This window comes from Osmia bicornis, chromosome 15 (genome assembly GCF_907164935.1).
Source record: "Osmia bicornis bicornis chromosome 15, iOsmBic2.1, whole genome shotgun sequence".
NCBI classification, from domain to species: Eukaryota; Metazoa; Arthropoda; class Insecta; order Hymenoptera; family Megachilidae; genus Osmia; species Osmia bicornis.
Genome location: NC_060230.1, coordinates 572,001 through 592,888, shown reverse-complemented (window position 1 = coordinate 592,888; position 20,888 = coordinate 572,001). Strand labels below are relative to the sequence as shown.

Here is a 20,888-nt window from a genome sequence, read left to right as displayed (position 1 = left end):
AAAGATAAAAACTCACGAACGCGTCACGAATATTAACCTTCTATCAAATTAAAATTAATATTTATAAATAATATTCTTTTATATATAAAAAATATAAATATTTCTTTTCTATTTCTTTGTAATTTATTATTGAAAGTTTGTTTTATAAATTTGAACGTTTTTTATTTATATTTCTTTGGTCATGCTTAGTATTTGTAAATATACTAATTTACAATTTAGTCATTTTATTTGTACGATTTCATAGCGTTTGTCATTGCTTAAAATAAAAATTGATCTTTATGTAAATTATTTGTACATCTGTTTGCGTTTTAGTATGTTCGAATCTTTGTCAATTATGCTAAGCTGATTTCCATATACATATTGCTAGATTTCCGGCACAGTACATGTATAGAAGGTGTTTCAGCTGATAAGTTATTTCAAATCCATATCCCTCGCCTACAACTGTATGCCAAGACGCGCCGAATCTTTTATCCATGGTCTCTTTAATCATCCTAGAAACACTTTCATAATTATCGGCATATTTTTCTGCCGCAGTAACACACAATTCCATTGCTTCTTGTTTCATTTCATCTGACATATCACATTTCTGCAACAGAAGATGAAGATAACGTTCGAACAAACATTGCCGTAAATTTTAAAATAAATAGTATTAAAAATATATGTATATATTGTTTTAGCACCGAAATAATTGTAATGTGCAGTAATACATTTTTAAAGTTACATTGTATATATGAGAACACTGTTTTGCGCCTTGACTTCTATTGATTAGATACTGATAAAAGGAATTGATTGTATTTCTTTAATATATACTTTTAAATAGAATAGATGTATAATAAATTTTACTCACTCTGCAAAGGGGATACGTGTGTAAAATCTTAACGACATCATCTTTCTTCACTTCAGTCATTCTTATAATTAAAACTTCATAAAAATCGTATCCAAATATCACTATTCGTGTTTGGAAGAAGGTAGAATTGTCATCTTCCAGGCGCACGCTTACCCCTGAACTCCCTGAACCCTTAAGACAGAGGTTCTCAATTTCTGATGTAATGTAAGGGATAAAATACAATTGGAAAATCATGTTATAATTTTATGCTGTATTAAAAACATTCTAACATGTATCTGTGATTTGTAGTAATTAAATAAACATTGTTTAATTGAATTATTTAATACATATCTATTATATACAATGATAAAGAATATTTCATTGTTAAGATATAAATTTTAATTTATACCACTTTAATAATAAATAAATTGTTTTAAATGTTTTTTGTTTTCATACACTTTGCATTTGAATAAATAAATTGTACTTCCTGTTATTTGGAACTTAAAAGTAAGGTTAAGTTTCAAATCTTAAGATAGCATTTGTATATAATTATTGTTTGTCGTAACATATTTATTACATCAATAATTTTATTAGTAAATAATTTAACAATATAATTTTTGAAATTATTTTCAGGTATTCTCTGTAGAGAAAATGACATCACGATTCAGTGGAGCATTACAAATAACAAATTTGGATGATTTTATTACACCTTCACAAGTATTTTCAATATTTTTTCATTTTTTTTAATAATAATTATTTATTATTTGTTGTATGTTATTTTTTGTTTGAAGGAATGCATAAAACCTATAGAAATTCAAGCATCAAAAAGAAGAAGTGGTGCAAAAATAAAAATTGAAGAAGATGGAGTACCATCGATATTAAATGAAGTATAATATCCAATTATATATATACATGTATTTATTTTTTATACATTGTTTTACAATTGTTTATTTCTTTGAATGATTAGATTGGGCAATCTGAAAAACTGCAGAAGGTGGAAATCACACTTGCTGATTGTTTAGCTTGTAGTGGTTGCATTACATCTGCAGAAAGCGTGTTAGTTACACAACAAAGCCAGGAAGAACTGATGAGAGTATTTAAAGAAAAAGTATCTCAGTGTCAAGTAATAGTTATTCTCATCCAATTGCTAATATTGTACAATACATAACACATAATATTGCTTTATTTTTCAGAGTGGAGATGGTACCAAATTTATAGTAGTTAGTCTTTCTGTGCAAGCAGTATTGTCTGTAGCAAAACGTTACGGTCTTAATTCAGAAGAAACATTAAATAAACTTGTTGGCTACTTTTATGAATTAGGAGCCGATTCAGTTTTAGATATGACTGTAGCTGATGATTTTGCTCTATTAGAGTCTGCTAAAGAATTTGTAGAACGTTACAAAGTAGATAAAGGTGGTGCACCAAATCAATTACCAATGTTATCTTCTTCTTGTCCAGGTATAAAAAAATATATTTTATTTTTATTTGATATAAAAAATACATAATGCTTTTTGTCATGTAGGATGGGTGTGCTATGCCGAAAAAACTCATGGCAATTTTATACTTCCATATATTAGTGTAACAAAGTCCCCTCAACAAATTATGGGATCATTAGTCAAATATCATTTGGCTGAAACCAAGGGTCTTGCACCAGAACAAGTGTATCATGTAACTCTTATGCCTTGTTATGACAAAAAATTAGAGGCATCTAGAGAAGATTTTTACAACTCTGAAAGAAATTCTAGAGATGTAGATTGTGTTATAACACCAAGTATGCATTTCAAATTTTACAAATATATATATATATATATATGTATATTAATATTTACCTTTTCCTATTAGTTGAACTAGAACAAATGTTTAATGAATATAATGTGACATTAAGTGAAGTAAAGGAAAATAAAGTTCAAAAGCCTTTTGGGGTAGAAATGGAAAATTTGGAAAGCAATTTATGCGGTCATAGTGGTTCAGGATCTGGTGGTTATGCTGATTTTATCTTCCATTATGCTGTAAAACATCTATTTGATGAAACAGATGTTACAGCTGAATTTAAAAGTCTCAGAAATCCTGATTTTCAAGAGGCCATTTTTCAAAAGGATGGTCAGATATTATTAAGATTTGCCGTTGTTAATGGGTTTAGAAATATACAAAATCTTGTGCAAAAATTAAAAAGAGGAAAATGTTCATATGATTATGTCGAAGTTATGGCATGTCCTTGTGGTAAGTTTCATTTGAAAAATATAATTAAAATGGTACATACTAACTATATGTTTTAATTTAGGATGTCTAAATGGAGGAGCACAAATTAGACCTGTAAACAATATTCAACCACGTGAATTAGCATTACAGTTAGAATCTAGATATCATGAACTTCCTAAAAGTGATCCTGAAAAGAACAAAGCGGTTCAGAATCTATACAGAAATTGGTTAGGAGGAGAATGCACAGACAAAGGTTTAGCATATTTCCATACGCAATATCATGAAATAAAAAAGATAAATACAGCTCTTACTATAAAGTGGTAATAAATGATTAATTATTAAACATTGTGAATATTTATTTAAACAATAAATTTGTTGGAAATAACTTTACCACAAAACTGAAATATATGATTTAACAAACATAACGGGAATCTTATTACAAAATAATAATCTTATAACTAAATTGATGAAGTACTTATAATGCTAAAATGTAGAGTAAATGTAAAAAATTACATATAATGTATACCAATTGTTTTATATCACATTTACATAGCAATATATTGTGCTAAAAGTACAAAAGATTGTCTTTTACTGTTATTAATATCATTTAATTAAATAATCTAAGGTGACTAGAACAAATACTAAAAGAGAATAGAATATGTTATTTTGCATCTTTTCCTCTAATAGTGCAATAATATTTTGTACAGAGTATTATTACACATTTGACGAGCTATAGTTAAATACACCATAATATACATTTATTAAATCAATATATTTTATAAAATAAACTTATTTATATTTTGAATAATACTGGTGAAGCAATGTCAGAAAATGTAGACCGAAGAGAAAACAATGTGAATGTAACTTTTGTTAAAATAATAAAATTATGTTTAATTTACTTATATAAATAGTACTCTTGAAGTATATATTACTTTTTGAATTAATAACATTGATTATGATACAAATTGTAAATTAATAATTAACAACCTGTTATTTATTTTTAAATGTGTTAAAATTCTTTTAATTGTTAAAAACAATATAAAATTCTAAACATAATATAAAAATGATTATATTGTTTTCTTCTTATTTAAAGAAATTCATATACTGTGTTAACTTTTTTTTATTTCAATTTTCTAAACTTGTTTATTAATGAACTATTGTCATCTCAATTTAAAATTTATTTTGGCCTGAAACATTGAGTTGTTGACTTAGAACCTTTAATTACCTAGAGTTTTTGTTATCTATAAATTTTTCATTTTCATTCAATTCTTTTGATTCCATTTTTGTTAAATCTGTACAATTATCCTCAATATATGTAACTGAATTATGATCAGTATTAACACTTTCTTTATTTGTACAGGTATTTATTAACCATCCTTGACTGCTATCTATTTCTCTTGATACAACCAGAAACAATTCCTTCTCTTTACTGTCTATCTGGTCCTTTAGGTATGTAAGTAAATCATTCTCCTAAGAATACATTATTTGTCAATAAAAAGATACTGAAATATTAGAAACAAATCAACTAACCTTTCCTATAAGCTGTGGGGAATCAAGTTTTGAATCAAGATTATAAAAGGCACCATGAATTTTCTTCAGGGCAATCCAATGACGTCTTTTCAAAGGAAGTAATACAAATCCTAATTTATATTTTGTTGGTACATTTAATATGAAACCTTCAATATTATCTAAACACAGACATTTGGGATCTCTGAAAATTTTACATTCATACAAACAAAATCCTTTTCAACATTCCTCTTATGATTACTAATGTATTTTACAAACCTCCGTTTGTCAAACCACACTGCTTCGCGTCCTTTCTGCTGTAATGCTGCCATAATAACATTAATATCATAATTACCAAGTCCTAACAATGATTTGTGTGGATTAATCCATACATCTGGACTTAAACTATAACAAATTTGATCTAATTTTTGTTTGTTGAAACCTCTCTCTTGAAATAAATTATTTAATGCGTGTAATGCACAAAGTTCTTTCACCTATAAAAATAAAACTTATGTCATCACACTATAATCATACAGTATATACAAGCATAAAATATTTAGTAAATTACTTGTTTCTCATGGTATATGGATCCAGGCATATCATCTGATGTGTTTGCAACCATTTTATCTACATAATTTTTATTACATACTGTATTACAAATTTTATTAATTAATCATTTGTGCTGTTTATAAAAATTTCAAAATTTTACTTTAATTTAGGATGTATTAACCTCAACTATCTAATATCTTTGCAAATATAATCACTTATTTACTTGAATCAATGTAAAATTGTATTAAACAAGAAATAAGATACAAACTTCACTGATAATAAATACTGTCACTTTACAATACAATGTAATTTCGTGAAAAATCAACAAAAATTACTATTATATATACAGATATTGCTTTCATATATGTAATACGTGTTATCTATAATACGTTCATTCATAACTTAGATATCTTGAAGGAAGTTTACATACATTTTTTTTGCATTCGTAAATACGAATATTCAATGATAGTAAAACACAAAAAAGACGCGCATGTAAACCCACCATTCCTTGAACTGTAAAATCAAATTATATTATTTGGAACATTTTCTAATCTTTACAATTTATATTTTAGGTCAAGAAAAAAAAGTGTTATATACAAATTTACTACCATATTAATATTGGTCAACCTGTAAAATTCACAATGAATGCACTGGAATGCACTTTGAAGTATATAAATGGAGTAAGTAAGGTTTGAAAAATTGTTATAAATTCGTTACAAGAAAATTAAATTGTTAACAGAATTGAAAGTTATCACTTATTCTTATTTTCAGAGTATTCTTTAATGGCATAGTTTAATTGTGGGTAAAATGTTAATTGAATACAAATTTATAAGAGAGATAGATTGTAAACAAGGAGCTGTGAGAGCTGTAAGATTTACCGGTATGTAGGCACCTTTAACATTCATTTTATAATATTTATAGGTCTAATATCAACCTTTCTATTTAAAAATATTATTTATCTAAATATGGTGATGTTTTAGTTGATGGAGCTTACTGTTTAACCTGTGGATCAGACAGAAAATTAAAATTATGGAATCCACACAGAGGTGTAGCTTTAAAAATATATGGTGGTCATGGTGATGAAGTAATGGATGCTTGTGCATCATGTGACAGTAGTCAAATTGTTTCTTGCGGTTTGGATAAATCAGTTATTCTTTGGGATGTATCAACTGGAACACCGGTTCGTCGTTTAAGAGGTCATGCAGGTCCAGTTAATGCAGTAAGGTATATGTACAAAGATGGAAGTAAATAATAATGATATATTTATACTATAAACACACCTTTCTTTTGATGATAGATTTAATGAGGAGTCTTCTTTAATTGTTTCTGGATCAAGGGATAATTCAGTTATGTTATGGGATGTACGTTCTAGGGTACTAGAACCAGTACAGTGTTTAAACGAAGCCAAAGATTCCATCTCCAGTGTTAGAGTTTCAGACCATGAAATTTTGACATCTTCGTTTGACGGTAAAATACGTAGATATGATATTCGTATAGGTGAAATGAATGCAGATTATATGGGAGGTGAGATTATTAGCGAGTGAGATATTCGTTATAATAAACAATATTCAAGACAATTAAATTTGTTACAAATATTATAGATGCAGTGACATGTGTCAGTTTTACAAGGGATGGTCAATGCATAGTAGTCAGTTGTGCAGATGCTGTAATCAGATTAATGGATAAAGACTCAGGAGAATTGCTTGGAGAATTCATAGGTCATGCAGCAAATAACTTGTGCTTAGAGTCAAGTGTTGATAATCAAGATACTCGAATTCTTTCTGGATCAGCAGATGGGAAATTATGGATATGGGATTTAGTTTCTCAAAAAGTAGTTACAAAACTTTCAGGATTTAAACCAACAAAACATCCTGTAGTATCGCTGAGTGTACATCCACAAACAAACTGTTTTGTAGCTACTAATGGAGCAAATGTATTGATGTGGAGTACTGTATCTTCAGTACAAGAATAATGCCTTTATTATAATTTTTGTATATAGTATTTAATCAATAATATTACAACAAAACCGTTTAATTTTTTATAAATATAGTTTAAACTCACAATGCCTATAATAATTGTAAAAGTTCGTGTACAAAGTTTTAATACATAAAAATAAACTTTATAAGGAAAGATTTTCTACAGAATTTCATCGAAATTTTATAGGTACAGGTGTGTTTATTGAAGACAATATGGGTTATGTTAAGCTGGGTCACGATATACAGTTAAAGAAGCAGGTTACGGGTACGCATATAACGTAACCTTATCAACAATATAAAAGTAGTAGGGAGAAGAAATAGTGGAAATGGCGACGAACCAGAGGGAGTAGCTGCGCGCGCAGGTGGCGCGATACCGGTGCGTCAGAATCAGTGGTCATCAGCGTTCGCCCGGGAGAGGGAACGGAAAAGAGAGAAAGGTAGAATAATTTCGTACAGCAAAGAGAAATAGAACAGCTGTGCGAGAGGAAGAAAGTACAACGAATTCATATGAACGAACGAAAAAGACAGAAGAAGAAAAGAGGGAGTAAGGGATATACAGTGAAACACACACGAAGGTGCTTGCACACGGGGCGGGCCTGTCAGTCTCAACCACTTCGTGGAGTGTACTTTTTATTCTGTCCTCGAGCACGCAGCCACTCTTGATTATTGCCTGTTTTCATGTACATGATTGAGAATTTGTGACTCGCCCGATGCTGATCAAAGACTGTTCGACCGCGTGCTCTTATCAACTATTTGATGATAATTGTTCAAGCAGCATCGTGAGTGAGGATTGTTGTTGTTGTTGATCGATCTCCGGTTTGCCGGCTGTCAAAGTCAGTATTGGAAAACAAAAATCGTGAGAAAAAGGGGTAAGGGGTAATTTTGTAAGTCCTTGGTGTAAGTGGTGGTGTTGAAAAGAAGTGGTGGAAGAGACGAAAAAGACAGGTGTGCAACGAAAGAGGGTTGTCATGGGGCGAACCTGTCGTCTTCTGCTACTTTTGCCCCTGTACTTGCTGACTATATTCGGCTTTCTTACAACGGCTAATGCTTACTCTACTGACAGTAAGTTACGACTTTTCATTATTAATTACATAGAGGAAGAAAGAAAAATGCGAACGGTGTTGTTGTCATTGAAAATGTACCCGAGCTACGGTATTGTTGATTGACAAAATATGTATGGGATGTGCCATGCGCCAATACTGCTTATATAATCGACATCTTTCGTGTACATTTTCAATGAGAAGTTCCTACAAATCGGTCGACGTAGGACGCGGGAAAGGAGGACAGTCGCCGATATATATAAAAAAAAAGATATCTGACGTATAAGCTCAATACCCACGATCTCTATAAGGGGGATGCTGGTAGAGTGAAAAGTGAGTTAGTCTAAAAATGGGGAAACACTGCGATAGATGGAAGCACGTGAAGATCTTGATACATTATGCTTTTCACTTGGTACCCAGGACATTTTTGAAAACCTAAAAAAGTTGAAATGTTTATTACGCATCATTGAAATTTTTTTCTACTATTTTCAACGTATCGTACATGTAAATTCACGTTCAAATTTTTCCATTATCAAATAAAATATAATCAACTTGCTAATTATGTAGGGTGGATTTTGATATTTAAAGTAATGGCATATTGCGTATGGAACAATGTCATAAAGCGTGAATAGAATTATCGATTACACGTGCTTCTTTTTATAATCTAACCACATTTTTTAATGACCTTTTAGTACCCGTTAATTATTTAAACTAACTCATATTTCTGGAAAATGTTTATTTAATCATATTTAATAATGAACATATAAAAAACAATTCCATCCTCTTGATAAATATCTTTATTATCCCTATAAAGTAAATAATATTACAGTTATAATGTTTCAGATACAACATTGATATTTGTCGATATATTTTGAATATATTTTTCAGTAGTTATATAATTTTTCCTCGATTTAATGTAAAACATAAAATTGCAAAGCTATTTATTTATTGCTGTATTTATTAATTTCGGTAAATTAATTTCGAAATCAAAGGTAAATTTACGTGTTATAAATTGATTCGTGTAAATAACGGTGATTGATTATACGAGCGAATTCAAAGAGAAAGAGTATCGTTCGATTAATCGATAATCGTTTCATTCATTCAAGACTTCACATCAGTTCTTACTGATCTCTGGTATAAGTTAAACGTGGCTCGACGTTTTCCCTTTTTGTCAACATAATTAATGATTCAGTTATTTTCGGAATTGTTATAGTCATAGGTCATATTAATATACTATATTAAGTGATACGCGTTAAATTATTGCTAATTTAACCTAATGGGAAAATATTATTAACGAGTCACGAACTTATACATACGTATACAATTTTCCGTTAGAAATCTACTTGCAGATTTTATTATATGCATTAGAAAGTGATTTTTTAATATAAAACGTAATTTTTTGCAACGTGTTGGTATGTGGATTTTCATTTTGCTTTATTATATTCCTTTTGAACATTAATTGACACGAGTGGGAAACTTAGTTCGACAAATTGAAGGTGTAAAAAATGTCGGTCTACTCATATCACTCATTTAAGTGAAAGTACAGTTATACATTTATATTTCCTTCCGTCTAATATCAAAATAGACGGAAACTGATGCTTCTTTGATGGTTTTTCCTTTACAGTGCATTTGTAGCGTGTTGGAATATTGATAGTGATTTAAATGATGCGATCAAACTGTGTACGGGATAGCATTGTCTCATCTTATTAATATTGAACGGCAAGGTTAGCTTGCAAGATCTATTTCGTAACCAATAAATGAGTGATTGATTCATGATAACAAATTCTTTTATTTAACGAAATATCACGTTTAATTTTTTTATCTTGTAATAAAGAAGAACACTGGTTAATATTTCTGCATTCGTATAAAACTTTCTTTAAAATTAGAAAGATTCTGGCGCGGTTCGCGAAACGTGACTGACTTCGCGTGATTAATACGATAAGTTCAATATCTTACACAGATGGCGTTATTGACATCTGAAGTTGTAGGCAATATCAATTACGCAGTTAATAATTTTATTTTGAAAGTAAATTTTTATTAATAAACAATTGAATTAACATTAAATTGTTTTACAGTAAGATTGATTTATATAATCTCCGAGCAACTGAACTTTAAACTAATATTGCAAATCAAAATATGGCGCCAAATGAGTAAGTCTTTAATGCTTCTTGTGGAAATATATAAAATATATATTTTTTATTTGTACAAATTATTTAACAAAATATATATTTTTTATTATATAAATTACAATAATTTGAAATACTGTAAGGTAAATCGGACAACAAATAGTAAATAAGTACATACATACCAGTATCCTCGATACTATAATCGATTATCGAGTATTCGATTTTCTGTTTTTTACGTTTAATTGGTTCAAACGTAAATCACGTTAATTGAATAACAAATATTGATGTTTTTGTGAAGTTGAAGCGCTATTAAAAGTATAATTGAATCGTTGCCACCACCGGAAATGTTAAACGGGATGTACATACAAGTTCGATATGCTTTCACGTTATCGTTCGTGACGTAATCGAATTTAAATAATACGAATGTCCGCGAGTTGCTCGGCGTAGTAATGGAAGCGAATTGAAAGTGTAGTTGAATTATTGGATAAAATCCACCAAAGTTTTTTCAACTAGTTCATTGGTACATACATCGTGAATTGTCTTTAGAGAACAGTGCGCGCGTTAATTCCTTCGAAATGAGAATGAATCGAATCCTCTTCGCAAAATTGAATCACGAAATTAACATTCGTTATGTTCAACGTTTTGAATCAGAAAACAGATTAAAGAAACACAATGTGTAATACAGGTTTGTTATAAATTATGAAAAAAACAAAACAATTACGTCAATATTGTTCACGTAGTAGTAAATCAAGAACACATACGTTTCTAACCTCTTTATTTTATTTTCGTCTCTTTTTATTTTACATATTATTTTATTGGCAATTTATCATGCTGACGCAGTAGCAATTTCATTTTGTTTGCTTTATTTCATTTCAGACATGCCTTGTCCTTTAAGGCAATTTCGATGTGCGAACGGTTTATGTATACCAAACTTGTGGGTCTGCGACTTAACGGATGACTGCGAAGACAATTCCGATGAAACCGCCGAGGAATGTAATGGTGAGCGATGAGGCGAATATTCAAATATATCGGGGAATTTTGTGAGAACCGATGGTTGACGATGCGGAAGCTTTCGTAAAGGGACGAAATATGAAATACTATCGTCATTTGTACGATGCATATTCAGAGCACGATAGGCTTTTCTAGAGAAAATGGCGGGAAGGAGGAATTTTTTAAGTTCAAAAGATGATATCAATTTAGAAGCAATTATTTTAACTTTTTCTAAATTAATTTTAATATTATTAGGATTTTGAACATACTTATTATACATAGAATATGGGGCATGGTAGGTTTTCCGGTGAAAATAATGATATTGGGAAATGGGGCCCAAATATGCATACATATTTAACGTATAAACGTATAAACGTATAAAATTTGATTTGATATTTATTTCATTATTCATATTTCTTAGTCATATACTAAATTTTATAATATTGAATCATAAAAAATGACATTAAGTTTGTTTTAAATTACTTTTAATATCAATATCTTCAAAATTAAGCTCACTATACATTTTTCGTAATACGTCGATCTGAAATGCGTAGCGTAGCTTCAATTAATATCCGATGCTAATAACAACTGATTGATTCTGCCAAGCATTCTGCGTAAATAATAAAGGACGCATTCTGGTCCTTTATTTTCATCAATCAATGGAATATGGTTTCCTGCTAAGCGTTGAGCGCAAAATTGATCTAAAATTGAATTGTATCCTTATATTGTCAGTCCTTTGATCGAGAATTCGGGGGATGAAATGTTTTCAGTATCAAATTTTCTGCAATGTAGCTAGCTGGGAAAACATATTTCACAATTTTAACTTGAATGAACGGCGTTTTCTTGCGGCGTTCTAAAAGTGTTTTATAAGCCTGCGCACGTATACTGAACGAGGCATTTTGTCGATAAACAAAATGCGTATAGTCACTGTTATGACACTGATAGGTCGTTATAGATGTTAATGTATCTCGCTACGTAACCAGATAAACTATATTTAAGACAATGTTAAATATACAATAGCTGTTGGCTGTTAAGTAGTAGATTCTAGCCAGGAATTGATCACACGACTTTGTTTATGAAACTTGTTAAGCACGTGGTTCATTTAACAACCTCAAAGTGTTTTTAATAGCTTTTCTGTTTTAGATTGATAAAGTTAATTATTCTAGAATATTTGATACCTTTTATTGAAAATTATTATGCTCTGAAACGAGTTTTCAGTGATGTTTAGTTTGAAACTTATGAGGAATACGAAGCTACGCGCATGAACTGGTTTTTGGAAAAATAGCTCATTTGGGTTAGTCAAACAAGAAAAGATCGCTTTCAAGCCCATCAAATAAAATACCTACTGGAACTTTGCATTACCTTTGCTTAAAGGGGTATATGGCATTTGAAGGGAGGGAAAAAATATGCATTCTTTAACCCTTGAACAGCGGAGATAAACTTACTTGTTTTAAAAATGTAGTTTTGACTTCTAACGAATTTTTGGTTGAATATTTATGAACAAGAAAATTAAAAACGATAATCAGTTTTTACAATATTAAATTCAAGATAAAATCATCGGATAAAAATTAAAGTTTCTACAAATGTTGCAACATGTGTCTTCGCGTTTAATTTTCAAATCGTCTGAAATTTTAAGTTTAGCAAGTGTTCGAGGACAGTAGTATTTTTAAACTTGGCTCAGCTATAAGTACACTATTTCGAAAAATAAGCCTCAGAAACGTTTATGTAGTCATTTGTGTGGTACTTTAAGCTTTAAATCGATTTATCATAGGTGTTATTTCATGATACTTTTAAACCCCCTGTGGCTCGGGGGGCTTAGAATACGGCCACGGTATCCCCTGCCTGTCGTAAGAGGCGACTAAAAGGGGGATGTAAAGGAACGAGTAAGATGAGTGGACTTAAAATTACAGAAAGAGTGTGAGATTTAAAAGTACAGAAGCATATAGCATAAATAAGGTAATTGAAAATGGCGCGATAATGCGCGTGGCCGATAACTTTTCGATGGGCAAAAAGGGACAGATCCAAGTCCCTAGATTACGCCACCCTCAATAGAAGGAAACTTATCAAGTGAAGTGATACTTTTAAGTCATGAAATCGTGTCAGAATTTCAATGTATGCAAGAAAAGCAATAATTTAATATGATAATTCTTCATTATAAATCCGTTTTATCATTGAGACAGTTTCTTGATCGTCAATGAGCAATCTTTCCGTCTTATTCAATCAGCTTGATGCGTTCAAATCAATTTGTTATTACAATCGCAATAAGATTGCAACGTGGATCTATGTTTTTGCTGATAAAGAAACGATGTGCGTAGTGACCCCGTAACGAACTCATGGTGCCATTCCTATCATTACAAAAGAAAAGAAAAAATGTAATTCATCGGCTCGTATCTTGATTGATCCATTATTGAAGGTTTCGATTCGATCAAGTCGGTTCATTAATTTCGCGCGTGTATAAGTTCGTATCACCACCATAGAGTAATTGCTGGTTTTGAAAGAACAGGAAATCATGCGAGTTAATTTTATGCAATTCTCGTAGCAGGAACAGTTGCGGTAAAAAAATAAAAAATGAGAGAAAAAAGAAAATAGATGATAATTGTAATAATCGTATGAGTATGTGATTATAGGTTCGGATGGAATTCCGCAAAGATAGACGGATAGAAAAAGTTGGCGTCCTTGTTAGAGCCCTGTGCTTTTCTTTTAGTACAGTCGCGATCAAATCAGATTTTCACTATGGAGGGAAGAGGGTGGTCCCACATGTACAGAGTGTCTGAGAAAGAATGATAATTCCCTGAAGGGGTGGTTGCTGGCCTGATTTTGAACAACTTTTTTTCTTTACCAAAATGTTGGTTAAGGCTTTATTGTTGAATTATTAACGAAAAACACTGTCCAATCAGGAGTCTGGTTCTATCTACCTGTGTGTAAAAGTTTACGTGGGAAAATTAATATTTCTCAGTTATATATTAAATTTTATGGTATTTAACAATAAAAAAATATCATATTATTCCTGTTTCTTAAGTATTTTTAATGTAAATATCGTCAAAGTTCAGATTTTGAAGATTCTCTAGGGTTTTCCCTGGGGAAGCTTGATTTGATCGCGAGTGTACATGGGAATCGGCAACATGTAGCTTCTCGACGATCTTGCATCAGACAGGTTAAGCGTTTCTAATGTACTTTTTTTCCCTGGAATTGCCTAAAGGTATGCCAGTCTCATGGAGGATCGACGCTTTGGATAGACGGTAAACATTTTGTTTCGAACCGAGATTTCTCTTTGGTGACCAGATAGGAAACCAGGGAAATTCTTTAACAAACACCATGCACTTTCATTTTCCGTTGTTTCATGGTTAACCATGGTTACAAGATTTGACAAGAATAAAATCAGGTTTAAATTATAGTAATTAGGTTTGTCACACTTGAAGTTGTAAATTGAGCAAGTGCGATTTGATATCATTAGGTAGTAAGTAGTTGCATATCAAATGGTTGATTTCGAAACGTAGAAAGTCAGACATGATTCACATGACATAAAAGTGTAATGGAATAACACACCTATGATATATCAATTTAAAGTTTAAAGTATTATTCAAAGAAATAAAATCAGAATTTCTTTAAAGGATTTAAATTTGTTTCGAACGTCAACAGTGGACCGGGGTTGACAAAACTAGTACCGCGAATGCAGAAAGGGAACAAATGCTCGACAATTTATCAAGGGATGAATTCCAACATTAAGATGTCGGAGAAAGATGTTTGTAGCACAGTCTGCAAGTTGGCGAGTAGTACTGTGTATGTAAGAAAGATAAAGAATATAAAGGAACGCTTTGCCGTGTACACTGCTTCTTGGAAGATGCTGATCATTTACACGCGAACTCTTTTCGTGAATTTCGGTAGTTAAAGGGGATCTCTTGTTCTGTCTGCCGTTATAATGCACGAAAATATTGGGTTGTTATAGTTTAAATGGTCCATTCGTTCATGAAACTTTCAGCAGTTGTAATATCGTTAAAAATAATATTCGTTAATTAGAACCTGTGCTTTTCAGTCGAAATTTTATACCTTTTGAATGAAATTTGTTAAATTAATGAAATTTCATCAGTCACTCATTGTCAGTATTTTAAAATCAAACAGCTGTTTTCAGAATATCTGTTTTGTAAAAAAAAAGGGAATCTTTGGTATGATTAGCTCGTATCGGTTATCGGAGTAATTTTCAGGCTGGAAGTGTATTCAGGGATGTTCGTCTCATTTACAGTGTCTGATGTACCGGGCCAAATAAAACACGATCCGATGTTTGACTCGGAAATTAGCCAATCTTACTTTATAAGCTGGTCGACCAAACTCCGCTATATGTAGCTCGTTTTGTAGTAGGATGCTTTGTTCTTTCGTTTAGGAACTCGTCTCTTGTTCTTGTTCTTTTGCTTGCATCCCGATTCATCCAGGTCAAACTTGCATCATCTACCATGCAATGTGTTCATCAAGAGCTGAAAAATTATTTTTTTTAAATAACAGAAATAAAAGTCTTCATTATCATATACGTTGGAAAGCATAAAAATATATTTAAAAAAATTGGGTTTTTGCTTTCTACCATTGGGTTTAGACTACATATATACATATGTAGTATGTAGCCATTCGTTTGGGCGTTCTTTTCTCGTGCCAAACTCGGTCGGTTCTCTCCCCTTCTGTCTGCGACTTTTTCTTGCTTTTCTTCGTCTTCTTCATCTTCGTCATCGTTTCTCCAATGTTCGTTTTGCCTTGCCTAAGGCTATTCGTAATTTGTAGCGCAAGGCCTGCACCGGTTGCATCAGAGACTTCATTCCGTGGGGAACCGATTCGGTTGGCTATAAGAACACCCATGTAGCGATGGGATTGATACCATACATATTGATCATATTCAAACAATTTTATACTTAAATGAATTCAGTGACAAACTATTGAAATTTTAGCTACCTATTCAGTGTCAATTTTGTTAATTAAATAAACTAAACTAATTTAACTCATGCATAGTACATTTAATGAGCATAGATGTATCGACGTCGCTCAGTGGAGGAATTACGGATAGAAGACAATATAGCGTCACAGTAACCAATCGAAATAAAAACTCTCATTGTCAGTTTTACATGCCATCAATTTTAAATGTACTATAGTAGTAATTTTATAATTTTTAAATTTTTATTTATTTATCAAATAATGTTGTCAAGTTATTCCTGTTGAGTACCAATTGGAAATTCGAAATTCGAAATTCGAAATTCGTATCAGTCCCAACACTACTTGCATGTATGTATGTATGTATCTGGGTACCATATAATTATGGTGAAAGCCAGTCTTGTCGGGATGGTGTTCAGGAGGGGCCAGCACACAAAGTCGAGTCAAGTGGTCGACACATTGGCGGCTTCATCGATTGCTCTTTCGTCTTTGCCTCTCGAGGGTGTTCCTTCCTTCGTCAGCTACTTTTGGTCGGCGCATATCGACACTTTTCCAGCACGCTTCGGCCTTCGATTGATCCCAATTGAGTTAGGAACCGTTAACAAAGTCTGATTGGTCTGTATCCGACACAAAAGAACAAGGGCTATTCTGCTGTTTCCCATGACGAACATTATCATCCTATGCAAATCTTATGCGAATTGCTTGAGAATCAGAGATAATCCAGAAGAAAAAGAGAATTAAAATAATAGGGTGAAATGTATAGCGATTGGCACCGTGAAGAGAGGTTTGAATTGAGTTTTGCAAATAGAGGAATAAAATATAAAATTACAAATAATAAAAAATTATTTGATATGCCAATTCAATATTCAATATTCAAGCTTCTCAAGAAACGGTGAAAGCTAATTCATTTTCAATTGACATTTTTCTTGTTCGAATGAAAATATGTCGATTAATTTTTCTTCCAACGAGCGTGAACCAAGAATTACGTGTGATCGAAAGTAAAGGTAGGATATGTGATTTTCTATGGAGACAGGTAATTTACGTAGCACAGGCAGTGATTATTACGTCTATCTTTATCCTTCGAATGATTGAACAAATTATATGAGCATTCGAATAGTGTAATAACGACCAGCAGTTGCATGATTTCGAAGTCTAAATAGGTTTGTCTACTTGAAAAAAGAAAAAAAAGGAGAGAGGGAGAAATACACTAAACACAATAAGAAATTAAAATAAAATAAAATAAAATGAACTATACTTGGTCTTTCAAAATTATTTAAAATTATTATGTATAATAATTATTATTACATAGTGCAGTGCCAAATACATTGCACGGATTTTACAACTCGTCGATGGTATAGAAAATTTGACGACAAACGATCATGAAACAATATGAAAATATTTGTGGTTGCTATTCAACCGAACGAGAAACATAAAGTTCGATGGCATTTTTATGCGATGGAGATCGCGTGTTATTCTGTTTTATCGGAACGTTCATAGGTATGTATAACTTTTTCGCGTGGATTCGAATAAAACGGGACAGCCGAAACAGGTATCAGATTTAATGCTAGATTTAATATTATCCGATGAACGAAAGGGATAAATTCCCTGTTGTATTCCCCATTGTAAATCGGGATATTTTTTTTTATTTTTATTTTTATTTTTATTTTTATTCTCGTTGACGAGCAAACAGAATATCGATGAACGATAAATACTTACGGGAATTAATCAGCGGGGACAAAATTAAGTCGTTAAATGTTGGTCCACAGAGATGGTATTATCTGTAATTAACAGAGAAAATTATGATATCGAAGCTATAACATCGGTAATTAATAGTATACGAAATCGGACAAAGGAAATTAATCGAATAATTAACGATTATGGAGTGGAAGGAAATTATTAAAGACAAATTGGAAGCGTTCAATTTGATTAAAGTAGAATATTACAATTTTTCAAATTTAATATATTGTATAATGATTACAGTTAATGATTATTGATTATACGCTTCTTCGAGAGTATTAATGATATTTAAAATTTTCTTTTCGTTTACTAACTATGGAATTATACAAAATGTTAGGCGGGGGTCATAGGTGCTTAAAAGACACATTAAATCCTTGTATTCTTAAAATCGTCGTCTTTGATTGGAAACGATTTTCTTTTACTCAGAAACGAATGCAGACCATTTTCTAAGATCAAACGAAGGAAAAAGCTCGTTTAGATTGAAATGGATCCGATCGGAGGAATTCGATAGAAAGACTCTTAATCTGTTGATAACTAGGATAACACGATTCAGGATACGTTTTAAACAGAGGTGAATAAGCGTTACGGGGATACGAAATATCGTAGCAAAGTTAAGGCATTTCAAAGTTAACAATCAAATTCGAGTTTAACGGGAAATGATGGTTATAATTCCTGCTCGTATCATAATCTACTGAAAGCTATGGAAATTTGGTAACAATAATTCAAACTTAACGCTGATAATTGAAACATAAATTATATAGGATTGCTCTTATCAAAATTACTATTACTTTCATTTGTTTTATTATATTCTATTGGTTATTTTTATTTTAGTACGTGGTCTATCCTTCAATGAATTTAAAGCGGAATAAAATTTGTTATGCCTTTGCAGAAGAAAAAAGTTTGTAGAAAAGTTAGTAATAATTTTTTAACGAAGGGTTAAAACGTTTCAGCATTTGTGAAATGAGATCATCAGGGTAATGTCGAGACATTTAAAATTGAACATTGCACTCGATGAATAGATAATCGCGATCGTGTTTCCGTCTTGAAGCAGAAACTTCGCTTAAAATATTGGACGTGCCAGCTTGATAATCGTGGCGCATTTTGAACAACGTTATTTTCGCGTAATCGTGAATTTAACAGCGGCAATTAGTTCGGTCGAAATTGGAAGTGAGTGATAGCTGGATTATCCGATTGATGGAAAAATAAATAATGTCGGGAATAAAAAGAAATATGATATTACAAAACACGAATGATCTTGTTAATATAGGAATTCATTATCTTCGCTTTTGCATTGAGGAGAAATCAGTTTTTTGTATTTATTAGATAAGAAATATACCTATAAGGTCTCGATTGATTTTTTCAAGTTCCCTAAGAACAATGAACTCCTGTATTCTAATTATATCAAGCACCTTCTTCTATCGGGCACTTGGATAATAAAATTGTCTACGTCAGCAATTTTTGAATTACCCAAAGATCCAATTTCCCAGCATCTCTTGAACTCCTCTGATTCCAATATGTAACAGTATTTTCTTACAATTAGTCTCTCTGGCACACATAAACGACCCGTTAAAGGAGGGGCTCAAGAATCTCGTTTTGTATTGCGTGTCCGATCGAGAACCGTGTTACCTTATTGCCTCCACTTGATCGTTTGTCTCCTGTCCAACTTCCTGTTTCCTCGTGCATTGCTTTTTTTCAATTTGCCGAACAGACATTTCTTGCTCCGTGCTATGAACGATTTCACTTTCGAGTCATCCTGCGAATGCAATGGACTGTCGTTCACTCGGTCATTTTTCTTTGCTTTTCTCTCGGTAATTCAATTGTTTTTTTCAACAAAAGATTTCGAAATTAAAAAATAACTATGTTATCTTGTAATATTTTTGTTTCGGAAAAATTGAAAAAATTTTGTGAAAAGGAAGAAGTAAGAGCCAAACTTCGTTAAGGGTGCAATTGGTTAATTTTCACATGTAAGCTTTTAGAATGGTACCTCGCACTATTATAGTGTAATAGCGCTATTCAAAGGTTATCATCCTTAACCCTTCTTTTAACAATTATTGAAATATATAACATTGGAGGCGTCAATCACCAATGACGCTTATTGCCTCTGTCTGGATTGCAGCAATCGTTTAACTTAACCGAATCCCTTCGCCCCGCTCCGATTTTTCATCTTCTTTTCGGTATCATTGATGAAACTGCGAAGAACAAGATCACGTGTGCTCTAATGCGATGCAATTTAACGCGCGATCAATTACGTATGCAATTACTTTTGCGCCAGAGTTCGACTTCCTTAATTCCGGTTCGAACTGCTCTACGAGTCGCTTGTGCAACGATTTCTCTGTTTCCTCATAAAGTCGTCTAAACATTTGTGGCCGATGAAAAAAAGTGAACAGTTCTTATCGATGCTCCGCTAATCAGAAATGTCAGAAATGGCCTGTAGTATCGTGGTTCGTTGTTCTTGATCTTGGTTCAAGTGTATCGATTTTGATGTTGCAATACGATTTTATAAAAAAACAAAAAGTATGAAGATTATATTCTAAGGTTACATATCTATTGAATGTTATATTTGATACATATGAAAATTTTTTATCAGAAATGGAAACCAGAGAAAATGTTGCAATCGACTTAATAAAATTGGCATTTAATATATTAAAATATTAAAGTTGAAGAATGCTTCGTTCCCAAAGGATTAAATATTAGAAAAATTAATATTACAGTAATACTATTAGTAAACGATTAAATCTCGTTTCCCAAGAAACATTACCTTTACGAAACACAGAAATTACAGTACTAAGACTTTTTCTACCCCCACTGTATATCTCTATCGACATTTGTCCCCTTTCACAATCTCTAACGATGATGTTCTGTTCAGTGTCTATTGCGTGGGCATTTAAATGATTTCATTGCCGCATTATCATCCTTCGCGTAATCGGCAATATCATAGTCCTTGATCGTCCGTCCCTCAGTTCCGGGTTTTAATTGACTGATATGAGACAATTTTCTACAAGAAACGTATCCATGTACGTACGTGTGT

At 31.7% G+C, this 20,888-nt stretch overlaps 5 protein-coding genes and 1 long non-coding RNA gene across 22 annotated transcripts in view; 3 read left to right on the top strand and 3 right to left on the bottom strand.

Annotated features, from left to right (window-relative positions):
- Positions 1–120: 120 nt before the first annotated feature.
- Positions 121–1,010, bottom strand: LOC114876006 (dynein axonemal light chain 4). Its single transcript, XM_029186963.2, has 2 exons — positions 848–1,010; positions 121–586 (listed from the first exon to the last, which is right to left on the bottom strand). The coding sequence occupies exons 1-2, from the start codon at positions 905–907 to the stop codon at positions 338–340; spliced, it is 309 nt and encodes a 102-aa protein (XP_029042796.1). The 5' UTR covers positions 908–1,010; the 3' UTR covers positions 121–337.
- On the top strand, positions 972–3,604 carry LOC114876003 (probable cytosolic Fe-S cluster assembly factor AGAP009023). Of its 4 annotated transcripts, none has more exons than XM_029186952.2 (8): positions 972–1,051; positions 1,460–1,543; positions 1,618–1,713; positions 1,794–1,949; positions 2,020–2,284; positions 2,349–2,597; positions 2,669–3,046; positions 3,108–3,604. In XM_029186952.2, exons 2-8 carry the CDS (start codon positions 1,478–1,480, stop codon positions 3,347–3,349), a joined length of 1,452 nt encoding a protein of 483 aa, XP_029042785.1. In that variant the 5' UTR covers positions 972–1,051; positions 1,460–1,477; the 3' UTR covers positions 3,350–3,604. The 4 variants fall into 4 exon arrangements, with proteins under 4 accessions (XP_029042785.1, XP_029042787.1, XP_029042783.1 ...); XM_029186954.2 differs by lacking the exon at positions 972–1,051 and adding an exon at positions 1,059–1,333 and having other exon boundaries at positions 1,794–1,934; XM_029186950.2 differs by lacking the exon at positions 972–1,051 and adding an exon at positions 1,059–1,333.
- A 501-nt stretch (positions 3,605–4,105) lies between these two features.
- On the bottom strand, positions 4,106–5,538 carry LOC114876005 (josephin-2). Of its 3 annotated transcripts, none has more exons than XM_029186959.2 (5): positions 5,511–5,538; positions 5,100–5,158; positions 4,811–5,025; positions 4,556–4,736; positions 4,106–4,495 (listed from the first exon to the last, which is right to left on the bottom strand). In XM_029186959.2, the coding sequence occupies exons 1-5, from the start codon at positions 5,521–5,523 to the stop codon at positions 4,247–4,249; spliced, it is 717 nt and encodes a 238-aa protein (XP_029042792.1). In that variant the 5' UTR covers positions 5,524–5,538; the 3' UTR covers positions 4,106–4,246. The 3 variants fall into 3 exon arrangements, with proteins under 3 accessions (XP_029042792.1, XP_029042793.1, XP_029042795.1); XM_029186960.1 differs by lacking the exon at positions 5,511–5,538 and adding an exon at positions 5,241–5,502; XM_029186962.1 differs by lacking the exon at positions 5,511–5,538 and adding an exon at positions 5,262–5,502.
- Positions 5,098–7,224, top strand: LOC114876004 (WD repeat domain-containing protein 83). Its single transcript, XM_029186955.2, has 6 exons — positions 5,098–5,181; positions 5,653–5,760; positions 5,852–5,960; positions 6,061–6,304; positions 6,378–6,604; positions 6,682–7,224. Exons 3-6 carry the CDS (start codon positions 5,888–5,890, stop codon positions 7,050–7,052), a joined length of 915 nt encoding a protein of 304 aa, XP_029042788.1. The 5' UTR covers positions 5,098–5,181; positions 5,653–5,760; positions 5,852–5,887; the 3' UTR covers positions 7,053–7,224.
- A 416-nt stretch (positions 7,225–7,640) lies between these two features.
- The window catches only part of LOC114876025 (low-density lipoprotein receptor-like), a 30,431-nt gene continuing 17,183 nt past the window's right edge, over positions 7,641–20,888 (top strand). For 2 of the 7 annotated variants that reach the window (XM_029187013.2, XM_029187008.2), the window contains exons 1-2: positions 7,641–8,118; positions 11,099–11,221. In XM_029187013.2, coding sequence (XP_029042846.1) covers positions 8,025–8,118; positions 11,099–11,221 — 217 coding nt within the window. In that variant the 5' untranslated portion in view covers positions 7,641–8,024. Of the gene's footprint in view, positions 8,119–10,227; positions 10,247–10,691; positions 10,908–11,098; positions 11,222–20,888 lie in introns of those variants that run through there. The other 5 variants (XM_029187017.2, XM_029187009.2, XM_029187014.2 and 2 more) reach the window with 4 other exon arrangements.
- LOC114876026 lies at positions 15,594–20,881 on the bottom strand. 6 transcript variants are annotated; one of them, XR_006830143.1, is made up of 6 exons: positions 20,619–20,881; positions 19,197–20,317; positions 17,840–17,901; positions 16,499–16,740; positions 15,786–16,038; positions 15,594–15,681 (listed from the first exon to the last, which is right to left on the bottom strand). It is a non-coding gene; the product is annotated as an uncharacterized LOC114876026 (long non-coding RNA). The 6 variants fall into 6 exon arrangements; XR_003789323.2 differs by having other exon boundaries at positions 19,197–20,049; XR_003789321.2 differs by lacking the exon at positions 20,619–20,881 and having other exon boundaries at positions 19,197–20,049; positions 20,122–20,567.